The sequence below is a fragment of the Salmo salar genome, chromosome ssa14, assembly GCF_905237065.1.
Source record: "Salmo salar chromosome ssa14, Ssal_v3.1, whole genome shotgun sequence".
Taxonomy (NCBI): domain Eukaryota; kingdom Metazoa; phylum Chordata; class Actinopteri; order Salmoniformes; family Salmonidae; genus Salmo; species Salmo salar.
The window spans coordinates 59,524,298-59,539,526 of record NC_059455.1 but is presented as its reverse complement, the minus strand read 5'-3'; the positions used below and the strand labels follow the sequence as shown (position 1 = coordinate 59,539,526).

At 43.2% G+C, this 15,229-nt stretch overlaps 1 protein-coding gene across 3 annotated transcripts in view; it reads left to right on the top strand.

Annotated features, from left to right (window-relative positions):
• The window catches only part of LOC106570074 (oxysterol-binding protein-related protein 10), a 103,508-nt gene that overhangs the window by 11,283 nt on the left and 76,996 nt on the right, over positions 1 to 15,229 (top strand). For 2 of the 3 annotated variants that reach the window (XM_014142034.2, XM_014142032.2), the window contains exons 2-4: positions 5,913 to 6,088; positions 11,322 to 11,401; positions 15,085 to 15,156. In XM_014142034.2, the coding sequence (XP_013997509.2) occupies positions 5,913 to 6,088; positions 11,322 to 11,401; positions 15,085 to 15,156 (328 nt within the window). The remainder of the gene's footprint in view (positions 1 to 5,912; positions 6,089 to 11,321; positions 11,402 to 15,084; positions 15,157 to 15,229) is intronic. The other variant, XM_014142035.2, reaches the window with a different exon arrangement.

The window sequence follows — 15,229 nt, the reverse complement described above, 5'->3', positions numbered from 1 at the left end:
ACTTCTGTGAAATCAAACTGTCCACTTAGGAAGCAACACTGATTGACAATACATTTCACATGCTGTTGTGCAAATGGAATAGACAACAGGTGGAAATTATAGGCAATTAGCAAGACACCCCCAATAAAGGAGTGGTTCTGCAGGTGGGGACCACAGACCACTTCTCAGTTCCTATGCTTCCTGGCTGATGTTTTGGTCACTTTTGAATGCTGGCGGTGCTTTCACTCTAGTGGTAGCATGAGACGGAGTCTACAACCCACACAAGTGGCTCAGGTAGTGCAGCTCATCCAGGATGGCACATCAATGCGAGCTGTGGCAAGAAGGTTTGCTGTGTCTGTCAGCGTAGTGTCCAGAGCATGGAAGCGCTACCAGGAGACAGGCCAGTACATCAGGAGACGTGGAGGAGGCCGTAGGAGGGCAACAACCCAGCAGCAGGTCCGCTACCTCCGCCTTTGTGCAAGGAGGAGCAGGAGAAGCACTGCCAGAGCCCTGCAAAATGACCTCCAGCAGGCCACAAATGTGCATGTGTCTGCTCAAACGGTCAGAAACAGACTCCATGAGGGTGGTATGAGGGCCCGACGTCCACAGGTGGGGGTTGTGCTTACAGCCCAACACCGTGCAGGACGTTTGGCATTTGCCAGAGTACACCAAGATTGGCAAATTCGCCACTGGCGCCCTGTGCTCTTCACAGATGAAAGCAGGTTCACACTGAGCACGTGACAGACGTGACAGAGTCTGGAGACGCCATGGAGAACGTTCTGCTGCCTGCAACATCCTCCAGCATGACCGGTTTGGCGGTGGGTCAGTCATGGTGTGGGGTGGCATTTCTTTGGGGGGCCGCACAGCCCTCCATGTGCTCGCCAGAGGTAGCCTGACTGCCATTAGGTACCGAGATGAGATCCTCAGACCCCTTGTGAGACCATATGCTGGTGCAGTTGGCCCTGGGTTCCTCCTAATGGAAGACAATGCTAGATCTCATGTGGCTGGAGTGTGTCAGCAGTTCCTGCAAGAGGAAGGCATTGATCCTATGGACTGGCCCGCCCGTTCCCCAGACCTGAATCCAATTGAGCACATCTGGGACATCATGTCTCGCTCCATCCACCAACGCCACGTTGCACCACAGACTGTCCAGGAGTTGGCGGATGCTTTAGTCCAGGTCTGGGAGGAGATCCCTCAGGAGACCATCCGCCACCTCATCAGGAGCATGCCCAGGCGTTGTAGGGAGTTCATACAGGCACGTGGAGGCCACACACACTACTGAGCCTCATTTTGACTTGTTTTAAGGACATTACATCAAAGTTGGATCAGCCTGTAGTGTGACTCCAGTTGAGTGTGACTCCAAATCCAGACCTCCATGGATTGATAAGTTGGATTTCCATTGATTATTTTTGTGTGATTTTGTTGTCAGCACATTCAACTATGTAAAGAAATAAGTATTTAATAAGATTATTTCTTTCATTCAGATCTAGGATGTGTTGTTTAAGCGTTCCCTTTATTTTTTGAGCAGTATATATATATACACACACACACACACACACACACACACAGCTCTGAAGTGGCAACGATACTGAAGAGTCTGCTTAGGAGACAAATACTCTCAACTGTTTGAATAATAAAAATAGAGTTTAAGTTACCTGTGATGAATGCTGAAAACAAAAACTGTAATTTCTATATGCAGGAAATCCTTTTTTAATAATGGGCATGTAAGAATTGACTACCAAAGTGCGAGTCACAATTCCCATGACACCTTCTAGCAAAATCTGAAAAGCGGTTCCTTCATTTATTCCATAGAATATTTTTAGATTAACTTAAAATAAGGTCTGTGTTTGGTTTAGGCTTACACCACCTTGCCAATTTTATAACTGTGTACATATCCATAGGATATAACTCTGATCAATATAAGCGAAGCACATTTTTTTTGTAGAGTGGATTCATGAAAATATGTTGACAAACGTTACCTAGTGAGATTTACACGGGTATCAAAACGCCGAGGCGGTTTAAGCACAAAACACAGACCTTATTTGAAGTAGATCAAGACATTCTCTATGGAAGACATGAACGGTAAAATAACGAAGGAACCCCTTGCAAGTTCAGCCGCAAGTTATTACAGGAATTATGACGCGTCGACTATTTCTCTCTAAACCATATATCTTTGACTATTACGAGCCTGCTGCTGCCTACCACCGCTCAGTCAGACTGCTCTATCAAATATCAAATCATAGACTTAACTATAATATAATAAACCTTAGTTTCCGGATTTGACCATATTAATGACCTATCATCTCGAAAACATTATTCTTTCAGTGACATACGGAACCGTTCCGTATTTTATCTAACGGGTGGCATCCATAAGTCTAAATATTCCTGTTACATCGCACAACCTACAATGTTATTTCATAGTTCCGTAAAATTCTGGCAAATTAGTTCGCAACGAGCCAGATTCTGTATACCCTGATTCTGCGTGCAACGAACTAAAGAGAACTGACACAATTTCACCTGGTTAATATTGCCTGCTAACCTGGATTTCTTTTAGCTAAATATGCAGGTTTAAAAATATATACTTCTGTGTATTGATTTTAAGAAAGGCATTGATGTTTATGGTTAGGTAATCGGCCCTAATTAATCGGCCATTCCGATTTAATCGGTCGACCTCTAGTTTGGACCATGATAGGTCCTTAGTGATGTGGACACCGAGGAACTTTAAGCTCTTGACCCGCTCCACTACAGCCATGTTGAGTCATGGGTGAACAAGGAGTACAGGAGGGGACTTATGCCGTGTTGAAAACAACTGGGAACTTTGGACAAAAAACTAGCTCCGACTGGGGAAAAATCTATTTGAACGGTCATCCAACTCAGAATTCCAACTCGGTTCTCTTTGTAGAGCTCCGACTTTCCAACCTTAGGATCACTGACGTCATGATTTGACTTCCAAGTTGTTTTGAACAGGTTAACCAACCCATAAGCACGCACACCTGAGGGGTCCCCGTGTTGAGGGTCAGATGTGTTGTTGCCCACCCTCACCAGTTTTATTTTATTTAACCTGGTCAGTTGACTGAACACATTCTCATTTACAGCAACGACCTTGGGAATAGTTATGAGGGTCAAATTGGGACTTTAGCCAGGACTCCGGGATAAGTGCCATGGGATCTTTAGTGACCACAGAGTCAGGACACTGTTTAATGTCCCATCTGAAAGACGGCATCCTACACATTGCACTGGGGAATTGGTATATTGGTATTGGTATATATATATATATATTTAGACCAGAGCTTCTACTGGCCCTCCAACACCATTTCCAGCAGCATCTGGTCTCCCATCCAGGGACTGAACAAGACCAATCCTGCTTAGCTTCAGAGGCAAGCCAGCTGTGGAATGCAGTTTAGTATACTGCTGGTGGCCTGTCAGGAAGTTCAGCATCCAGTTGCAGAGGGAGATGTTTAATCCCTGTGTCCTTAGTTTAGTGCTGAGCTGTAGTCCATGAACATCATTCTTACATATGTGTTCCTTTTGTCCAGTTGGAAAGGGCAGTATGGAGTGCTGTAGAGATTGCATCATCTGTGGATCTATTGGGGCGGTATGTGAATTGGAGTGGGTCCAGGGTGTCTGGGATAATGGTGTTGATGTGAGCCATGGCCAGTCTTTTCAAAGTATTTGTGAGTGCTACAGGGGCAATAGTAATTTACAGGTTACATTGGCGTTCTTGGGCACAGGGACTATGATGGTCTGCTTGAAACGTATGTATTACCGACTGGGTCGGGGAGAGGTTAAAAATGTCAGTGAAGACACTTGCCAGCTGGTCAGTGCATGCTCTGAGTACATGTCCTGGTAATCCATCTGGCTCTGCTGCCTTGTGAATGTTAACCTGTTTTAAAGGTCTTTCTCACATTGGCTATAGCGAGCGTGATCACACAGTCGTCCGGAACAGCTGGTGCTCTCATGCATGGTTCAGTGTTGCTTTCTTTGACGCGAGTATAGGAGGTATTTAGCTGATCTGCTAGGCTCACGTCACTGGACAGCTCGCAGCTGGATTTCCTTTTGTAATCCGTAATAGTTTGCAAGCCCTGCCACATCTGACGAGCGTCAGAGCCGGTGTAGTAGAGAGAACACTCGGTCCAATTAGTGTGCTTTGTCTAGATTTTTGGTTTATTTAACATGACTTGAGCTTGCAGTTAGTGCTTTACGCAGTTTCTCCTATAGTATTATGTTTAGAGATATAAAGATGGTGGTAAAATGGCATTATTTATCAGTTTTATCCAAATGTATGACGAATGAGGGCGCACATGAGGGCGCACAACTCGATATTAAGGTGTTAATGTTTTGTACACTCTGTGTTTGTTTCTTGTAGCATTGTGTGGCGATTTCCATCTATCCATGTTGCAGAGATCAGCACAGCAGGTTAGGTTTAATAGAAAATATTGACACGTGTTAAAAAGAGGGACAAAGTACTGCTTTTTTGATTGTTTCGTCTCATGATTTGTTTGACAGGACTTTGTTTTCATCCTCCCAAGGGCCAGAACTTTTCCCAGGATTTTTTTTAACCATTTGACCTGATTAGAAAGAATCTGGGCCCACCATAGCCCATATAAAACTGTTATTTAAAAATGGTTGACGTATTACTATGACCTACCATACCACTAGGGTTCAGAGTTTTACCTGGTGAAGTTAGCCTATCAGATCAGGAAAAACTCTGGGCCCCAGCAAAACTATTTCCCCTCACCACCTTCTGTGGTGCCACCTCAGAAATCATCACGCAATGTTACAAATTGAAAAAAAATATTCTATTAGTAGATCATACAATCAAAAACATTTCAGCTGTATAAAAAAACATTGCTCTGTTATTACCATTTATACTGTAGTAGTGTTCAGCTCAACGAGACAATTCTGATTACACTGCCACGCTCAAAGGGGGGCAGTTGTTGGGCCAGTGCCGTGCGCAACCTCCCGAGGTAGCGCTCGACACCATTTTTTTTCTTCTAGTTTACACAACGGTATTGTCTCTCGAGAATCGATGCCTCTCGAAAATATCCCTTTGCCGTCGTCAATGTGAAAACGGTCTATGATGATGCTCTCGGTAGTGGCAGTGTGGAGGATTGTGTTGTTTTTTTGTCTGTGGGTTGTATTGACCTGTAAGTAAGTGCTCACTCGGCTTGTTCCAAAGCCAGGTCAATTGGTCAATAGAGCTGCTTCTCTAATAGCACATGGAAAGAGACGATTGATCGGCAGCAAGAATTTCCGGTTAACAACACTTCTGGGTTTAGATGGCCGTACAATGAAAAGCCAACCAAACAGGGTGACACGCTATCTATGTCATGAATGCTTTGTGACAAGTCAGTCCAATAGGCTATGTCCCATAGCCAGGGTCTCTGTGTGTGTGTGTCCTTTACTTGCTCTGTGTGTGTCATTGCAGACTCGCAGGCTCTGACTGTATTTCAGTTAGGCCTAAGCTAGGAGGCATTTATTAATCACAAAGGTTCCAAACCTGTCTGATTGTGTGAAATGTTCAGTCCGCGAGCTGTGGGCTCCAGCTGCTCCACTCATGGTACCTATACACTCTAATGGCTACTTGGGTAGTTTGAGATTTAGTTGGTGGGTAGGTGTTGATGTCACTTCTTAATACGCTCAGTAATGTGGCTGAAGCTTCTATAATGAAGAGCTCCTGTAAATCTGGCAAGCTTTTTGCATGAAAGGTGAGAGGAATTTTAGTGGTGGATTTCACCCATCCTGTATGTGTGCTCTCTCGCTCTCTCGATCATCACTGTATTACTTAGCTGTTGCAATTACTGCTAAAGCAATAGAATAAGTTTTAAACAATGATGAGGACATACAAACAAATGATCATATAAATGTTTCTCTCCCCTCTTTTTGTTCTTCTATTTTACTACCCCCTCCCTTTTTCTCACCCTCTCCTACAGGTACTTTGTGCTGGATCCAGAGCTGGGACAGCTGCAGTACTTTGTACATGAACATGGCAAGAGCCAGAAGCCCAGGGGTTCCCTGCCTCTGATTGGTGCATCGGTTGTCCAGAGTGATGAGGCACCACACATGTTTATCGTCAACTCATTCAATGGCGAGCTTTACAAGCTCAGAGGTACACTAACCCTTATTAGTCAGAGATTGGGTATTCAGGGAGATTCCATGGGGACAGTGGGAAGATTGCGTTGCCTTGTGGGTGTTTTGCGGTTGCGCAATATAGTGATACCACTTCAGCAGCTTAAATTGTGCACTGGGGGAAAAACATTCCCAACAACCCAGTCTTTGTTTTGGAAAAGTATATAAAGAAATTGAACCTGTGATGTTGTAACTTAGCTTCATGAATATTTCATGAGTCACATTACTAACTTTCATTTTGCCAAGTCCATTTCCCACACTTGACAGGAGTTCTCTTGAGCTAGCATGAGTGGGCTACACGGGTATTCTGTATAAGCTGCCTTGTCGCATTGCTGAAAGTTTGAACAGGGTAACTGTACTGGTCGATACTTCCTGTCAAAAGGGACACTCCCCTCTATGAGCTATGGTTGAGGCCTAGGTCCATTGGGTTTAAACTGGTCACTATGCTACAGGCTCGCTCTGTTCGGAAGTAGGGGTGGGATGATACCAAAAATGAAAAGACGAAGTAGACCAAACTCTTTTGATCCTTTTTTGATCCAGTCCAAAGCCTGCATCCGCTGATGAAGCAAGAGACTCCCTGTCGCTTTAGTTTGCGGAATGTCCCTGTACATTCCCCAAGGGAGGTATCGGAATAACTTGCCCTGTATCTGTGGATGACTCAGTGGTCCATCTATTGAGCGCCGAGCAGAAAATATAGTCCCACAGAGGATAAGTAATTGTAGCAAATCAATGTAAGAGCAGGGATCCACTGTCTACAATGTAGGGATGGAACTAGATACAGCTTAAATAAAAGGTTAAATTACAATCCTTGTCAAAGAAGCTAGTTGAGTGTATGTTTTTATTTGGAAGGTCTAAACGCTATACTTAGTGGCATACAAGTCATTCCTCTGATTGGGATGGTGACATTTTGAATTAAGCCAAATGACGGGGAACAATACCTACCGCCCTGTGAGTGTAGCAACCTTTCATGAGTCTTTGACCTAAGAATTAGTAGGTGCACCTTAAATCTCACACGGGTTGTCATGGAAACCCAGGCTTCTACCGGGAAGGGAGAAGTTCAAGGTTCAACCAGGAACACGTTTCCTGTTTGGTGATTCTGCAACAACAGACCTCTGTGGTATCGCCGTATGATTTTTGTACAGCCCAGCTGTGAATGTGTCCTTTTCTTTTCATGATGTGGGTGTCCTTGAATCCCCCTTCACAAACTGTCAAACGTCAAGTCACTGGAGAAGGTGCATATTTCTGTAAGCCAATAATCTCCCTTCAGGTGTCCTTGGTCGAACATTTGATCTCAACTCTTTTTAATAAACATTTTGAGTTGAATTTAAGAATGTCGTATTCAAGCCATGTGGAATTATGTGAGATCTGATACAGACGCTAAAGCACAGGCTGCGTCTTCATCTGATACCCAACCAAGGCAGCATAAGGTAATTAGTTTTAGTCGAATAAGCGGGAGCTTTATGTTTTGCGCTTCGCCCGGAGCCATGCTCATTGCTCCAGAGTGTATGAAATAAAAAGGTGAAAACGGCATGAATTAAATCCTGTTTGAATTATCAAATGGCAAATTTTAAAGCTGTTGATCAGATGATGCCAGGAATAAGACACGAGGGTGTTTAGAAGGGTCAAGTTATTTTCACGGCTTTTCAAGGGGACCATTTGAGATGCCTGACTGCATATCAGACATTATTGTGAATTATTGAAGTATTATTATTAAGCAGTAAGGCCAATGTACTACGACTGAGGGCTGTTCTTATGTACGACGCATCAAATCAAATCAAATTTATTTATATAGCCCTTCGTACATCAGCTGATATCTCAAAGTGCTGTACAGAAACCCAGCCTAAAACCCCAAACAGCAAGCAAAGCATGTGAAAGAAGCACGGTGGCTAGGAAAAACTCCCTAGAAAGGCCAAAAACCTAGGAAGAAACCTAGAGAGGAACCAGGCTATGAGGGGTGGCCAGTCCTCTTCTGGCTGTGCAGGGTGGATATTATAACAGAACATGGTCAAGATGTTAAAATGTTCATAAATGACCAGCATGGTCAAATAATAATAATCATAGTAGTTGTCGAGGGTGCAACAAGCACGTCCGGTGAACAGGTCAGGGTTCCATAGCCGCAGGCAGAACAGTTGAAGCTGGAGCAGCAGCACGGCCAGGTGGACTGGGGACAGCAAGGAGTCATCATACCAGGTAGTCTTGAGGCATGGTCCTAGGGCTCAGGTCCTCCGAGAGAAAGACAGAAACTGAGAATTAGAGAGAGCATATTTAAATTCACACAGGACACCGGATAAGACAAGAGAAATACTCCAGATGTAACAGACTGACCCTAGCCCCCCGACACAAACTACTGCAGCATAAATACTGGAGGCTGAGGCATCGCGGTGTGCCTGGACACAGCCCCTAGCCGTGGTATATTGGCAATATACCACAAACCCCCGAGGTGCCTTATTGCTATTATAAACTGTCTACCAACGTAATTAGAGCAGTAAAAATACATTTTTGTCATACCCGTGGTATACGGTCTGATATACCACAGCTATCAGCCAATCAGAATTCAGGTCTCGAACCATCCAGTTTATAAAATATTTAATATTGATAGAACAAATTCAATCTAATCTAGAATAAGGATCCATATTACTTCTACCTACTAGGGATGGCAAAATAAAGGAAACACCAACATAGTGTCTCAGGGCTCAGACACACCAATAGCATTTGCTGGCAGAGAGTACTTGGTACTCTGTTCAGAGATGCTAGCTTTAATTTGCGAACTGAGTGCACACCGATTTTTACACTAGAATCAAGTGAAAATGTCAAGTCACACGTCTATAGCGGGTGGTAGCAAAAACACAGCGTGCTGAATGATGTGTTTGGCTTTAATAGAGCGTCGGGCCACCACGAGCCAGAATGGCTTCATTGCGCCTTGGCATAGATTCTACAAGTCTCTGGAACTGTTTTGTTGAAAGTGGTGAAAAACGCTGTCAGGCGCCACGCTAGAATCTCCCACAATTGTTCAATTGGGTTGAGATCTGGTGACATAGGCGGCGTTTACACAGGCAGCCCAATTCTGATCTTTTTTTCCACTAATTGGTCTTTTGACCAATCACATCAGATCTTTTTCAGAGTGGATCTGACTGGTCAAAAGACCAATTAGTGATTTGTATTTTATTTTTAACGCTTGCACTACGTAGGATAAGCCTCGGGCTTATGTTCTTCCCAGCAACTGCAATAATCCCTACTGTTCCATAGTAGTCATGTTTAATAACGTTCCATCAGCTATGAAGTACATTTTCAGTGTGCTGCCCTGTCATATTATCTCCATTCACCTTAATCAGATCCCCCACCAGCTCCCTCAAAAGTATGAGACTATTATTTTAGCCAACAACATCCACTCGATCACTGTAATTAGCGTCAGTGTAATTACATGGTCATGGTTAAATGCTTGAATGGCAGTGGATAGACATTAGTGCTCTCTGAGTCTATACTGAAGGACGGGAGACAGTTGTTCCTCATTGCGAATAGGTCGGACTGTGTTGTGCTGCTTGTTCTCGTTTGCCAAAACAAGCGTGGTTCATTCATCAACTGAATGGAACTGCCAGCCCTCCAACTCCAAACCAGGGACCTTTTTGAACAGAACACCAGCTTTGAATCTTTGATTAGCATTGGCAGTCTTTTGGGGTTACCTTTTTTAGACCGAGCACAAGAACCACCTGGTCTTCGCTAAGTAAGGATTAGTGTGCAAGTAGCTCATGTTAGCGACTTAGCGTCCTTTTCACCATTCAAAACAGGTGCATATTTGCATATAAACATAACTGCTCAGCACTGCCAGATCCACCTCTGTTCATTACAGCTAGCTAATTATGTACAATCACGGCAAAGCTTGTATAAATCAAGACCCATAATTGCTGCTCTAAATGTGTTGCAGATTCTAAACTGAGACGTTTTGAAAGGAAAAGATATGCTGATGATGTAGAAGGAATCAATGGGAGGAAGGGTCTTAACAGACAGCTGGGTACAGGTGTTTCATTATGAATGGCCTACATGAACACAGCCTTCTTCTTGAGAGAGCAGAGGAGCTGTTCACTGTTTTAAGTGTCCCATAGACATTTGTTAGTGTGGATGTGTCTCCTCCTGCCTCTTCACTCAAGCGACATTTCAGGTGCTTGAAAAATAGTATAGGCCTTAAGTGATTGACAGAAACTCATGTCACAGTGCTCAAATGAGGCCATTACCGTTCCGAGAAATGACTCTTTCTCGAGCTAAACTCGCATGAATAGATTCAGCATTCCGCGCTCCACCGTTCATGGTCGTGCCCATTTGTTTCAGTTAATCACTATTAAGGACTCCAGGAGTTCAGACATTGCTGCTATATTCGGTTCCATTGCTAATGAAATGTTCTTATTTTCTCCTTGGAGCGTTACCATGGAGACTGGAGACTTTGGTACATACTATCAAATTGTATCTCACTGAATAATAGGTTGAGATGCTGAATTGCTGTTGAAGTAAAGTTTTAACCAGTCAGTCACAATGATATCCCCAGTTGGTCTAGCTAGTCTAGACAAAAGAGGTTGTACCATTTGTAGACATCAGGCTGGACAAAGCGGGCTCTGCCAATTAATCGGTTAATGAAATGAAACGGGCTTATTGGCATGTCTGGCCTCGGAGGGCAGTTTACTATCCAGTGAGTCACTTTTTCCATGGTTAGTGTTTGGATAGCAGGCTGTCTCTGGGCCTGTGAAATGTCTGCCATCTTAGGTAATCGCACAGACACTGTTGCCACCCCCCCATCATTGAGAGTTTAGGTTAAAGATCAAGCTTTCCATCAATCAGAAAGTGTGTCTTAGAATATGTTTTAGTGAGTTGTAGAATATGGACACAGACACTATTGTAAAGTTCAGTAGTTTACAAGCCCCTACACAGGGAGTTTGGGATCAACATAACAAACCTGATGCACTACAGTACTGATGTACTACTGTTATCAGACCGGGACCCTGTAACGGAATACACAGCACATTGGCTGATAATGTGTCAGACACAAATTGGATGTCAACCTGAAAAGTGATATGCAATACATAATGACATACATTTTGTGATGACTACCTACATATTGAACTGACCATTAACTCGTATGATGATGATTTCCTATTTCTCCCATTGTGATGATGATGGTTATCGGAAATGAACATTTTTGATTCGCTCCTTTTGTGTCTCCGTAGCATCCGACGCCAAAGAGCAGCAGTTCTGGATGAACCAACTCCAAGCGTGCGCCAGACGCCATTCCGACAGCAGTGCCAAGGTGTGTACAACGCGCGTGCACACACACACACTGCAGTCACTACTAAGCTCTAGCTCCTGGAATATGTCTCTCAGGAAGAGAGCGGTGCAGTGACAGTGAAGCCTTGACTTTCCCTTGCATCTTTATTTTTATTTTTTTATTTGACCTTTTATTTAACCTTTTATTTAACTAGGCAAGTCAGTTAAGAACAAATTCCTAGTTACAATGACGGCCTACACCGGCCAAGCCCGGACGGTGCTGGGCAAATTGTGCGCCGCCCTATGGGACTCCCAATCACGGCCGGTTGTGATACAGCCTGGATATTAGAGACTGATATACCACTGAGTTTCCAAATCTCATCGCAGGTATTTCCCACTTCTGTAAGCACAGCTCAGATTGATTGAATTACTTGGGTTTAGGCACCTTGGAGGAAATTAAATTGCTGTAAATATGGCTTTTGACAGATGGCTTGAATGGACAACTATGGTATTAGTGTATGGGGTTGATAGTGGGAGAAGTGAAGTAGTTTGAGAGAAAGTAGCTTTGTGGTTGTGAGATTTTGTTGCAAACCCTTGTTGTAGGGTGCATTGTTGGCACACTGAAACACCAAATGCTCTTTCCTATAGTGGTTGGATTTTGGAATTGTTTAGCTTTCATGCAGTCTCGATGCACACAGCAGGCACAGTAGATAACATTCATAGCCTTCAGAAAGTATTCACACCCCTTGACTTATTACACATTTCGTTTTTTTACAGCCTAAATTTAAAATAGCTATTTTTTTTCTTCTCTCACCCATCTACACACAATACCCCATAATGACAAAGTGAAAACATGTTTTTAGAAATGTTACCAAATTTATTCAAAATGAAATACAGAAATATCTAATTTCTCACACCCCTGAGTCAATACATGTTAGAATCCTTTCTTACCTTTCTGGGTAAGTCTCTAAGAGATTTTCATACCTGGATTGTACAATATTTGCACGTTATTCTTCAAAAAATTATTTGAGCTCTGTCAAGTTGGTTGTTGATCATTGCTAGAAAGCCATTTTTAAGTCTTTCCATAGATTTTCAAGCCAATTTTAAGTCAAAACTTTAACTTGGCCACTCAGGAACATTCAATGTCGTCTTGGTAAGAACTCAAGTGTATATTTGACCTTGTGTTTTAGGTTATTGTCCTGCTGAAAAGTGAATTTGTCTCCCAGTGTCTGTTGGAAAGCAGGCAAACAGGTTTTCTAGGATTTTGGCTGTGCTAAGCTCTATTCTGTTTTTTATCCTAAAAAAACCTCCTTAGTCCTTGCTGATGACAAGCATACCCATAACATGATGCTGCCACCACCATGCTTGACAAGATGAACAGTGATACTCAGTGACGTATTGGATTTGCCCCAAACATAACACTTTGTATTCAGGCCATTTTTTGCAGTTTTACTTTAGCGCCTCATTGCAATCAGTTTTTTTTAGCCTGTACTGTCTTCTTTTCACTCTGTCATTTAGGTTAGTATTGTGGAGTAACTACAATGTTGTTGATCCATCCTGTCACAATCATTTAAACTCTGTAACTGTTTTAAATTCACCATTGGTGAAATCCCTGAGCGGTTTCCTTCTGTCTTCCCGGCATCTGAGTTTTACATTTAGTAATTTAGCAGACGCTCTTATCCAGAGTGACATATAGGGTTAAGTGCCTTGCTCAAGGGCAAGACAGATTTTTTTTTTCTCACCTAGTCTAATTGGGGATTCGAACCAGTAACCCTTTGGTTACTGGCCCAACGCTCTTAACCGCTAGGCTACCTGCCGCTCAGGAGTTCGGAAGGACGCCTGTATCGTTGTAGTGACTGGGTGTATTGATACACCATCCAGGGTGTATCAATACATAATTATTAACTTCCCATGCTCAAAGGGATATTCAATGTCTGTTTTTTTTGTTTTTACCCATCTACCTACAAGTGCCCTTTGCTGGGGATTGGAAAACCTCCCTGGTCTTTGTGGTTGAATCTGTTTGAAAAGCACTGCTGGACTGAGGGAGCTTAAAATTATCTGTATGTGTGGGGTACAGAGATGAGAGTCATTCAAAAATCATGTTTAACACTATTCTTGCACACAGTCAGTCCATGCAACTTATTATATGACTTGTTATTTTTATTCCTGAACTTATTTAGGCATGCCATACAATGGGGTTGAATAATTATTGACTCAAGCTATTTCAGCTTTTCATTTTTAATTAATTTGTAAATATTTCTAAAAACATAATTCCACTTTTGACATTATGGGGAATTGTGTTTATGCCAGTTCTCAAAATCTCAATGTAATCCATGTTAAATTAAGGCTGTAACACAACAAAATGTGGAAAAAGTCAAGGGGTGTGAATACTTTCTGTAGGCACTGTATACCAGATGAGTAATTCAAGACATGAATGCTTACCATCACCTCGGAGAGTGATCCTCTCTAGTACATCTTATCTTGGCACCGCTCGTACACTTGCTCCTCCCACCTTCACCCCTCCAACTCTCTTGCTATCTCCTCCCATAGGGCTCTGCGGCTGCTACAGTAGGACTTATGGGAGTCAGCTATTCCCTTTACATAGAGTATCATCCCTGATCCTCTGTCTGTTTTGAGAGTGAGAGGTAACCTGGGTACGTGCCACCTGGCAATGGCTTCGAAGTGGAACCCTTCCAAACCTATGAACTCTTTTGATTTCTAAAGTTTTTGTGTGGGGAAAGTCAAAGTCAGATTCAAGTCAAGGTCATGTTGAATCAGGACTGCCACCTGAGTTTCTTCTTTCTTTTTACTGCAGCGTATTGTGTTGTCTTTCTAGGATATTTTTTTTCCTTTGTAGGAACATTTGTTTCAGCAAATGGCATATTCTTCAGCATACTATATTTTGCTCTTTTTCTCTGCCTTTCATTCGCTCGCTCTCTTTCGCTCTCTCCTTCGCTTTCCCTCTCCCACCATCTCCCAATGTCTACAGACTGATTGTGTAAGTGCACCGCAGAAGTCTCCAAACAATGCTCTCTCTGTCTGCATCTCCTCGCACTCTCCTATTATGCATCACCCCCATTTCCTCCACCCCTGCCTCGTGGCACAATAACTCTCATAAATATTGTTCCTGTTTCCTGTCAAAAGACAATCGGACACGTTTCCTTATGTAAATGAGTTTGTGTTAATCCATTGCCAATGTAGACTTGATTTGGAGAGGTGAATAGAATTTGGGGCAGTATGGCTGGTTATGGACTCCTGCTCTCTTGGTATAATAGATAAGGGGGTAGCAGACCATGCATTCACCATCTCTGGAGCTCCAGTACAGCCCTATTGTTGGTCTCTGCTGGCTATGCACTGCGTCTGTCTGGGGTACATTGAAGCCAGTCTCGATGTGACAGTGGAGTATCAGCCTCATTATGGAGTTATGGATCTCTGCTGTGGGCCTTGACAGCCTGGTTTGGAAGTCACTGGGTTGTGAAGGGAACAGTAAAGATTTAGAACCTACTGTATAGTAGTGAGCCGACTAGTTAATTTTAACAGTGGAAGGAAGAAACTTTATCCGTTTTGCATCTGGGTCATGTTCATTAGGGCACATTAGTTTTGTAATGGAAAACAAAAAAGAGCTTTTCTTATTAGACAAGTTCAGGTTGTATCTTTCCATTTCCCCAGCTACTGAACACGACCCTGTACTGAGTTCTGTTTTTTTTGTTGTGTGTTTGGCCTTAGGTCTGGAAGTTTAAGGGATCGGATGAGCACCTGAGTGTGGAGAGAACGACGGGAGGCAGCCAGGAGGTGCTGGTGAGTCAAGATGCACCTGTCCACTCCTGAGCTACTACCCTGTACCAACAACTCTCCCTGTACAAATAACTGA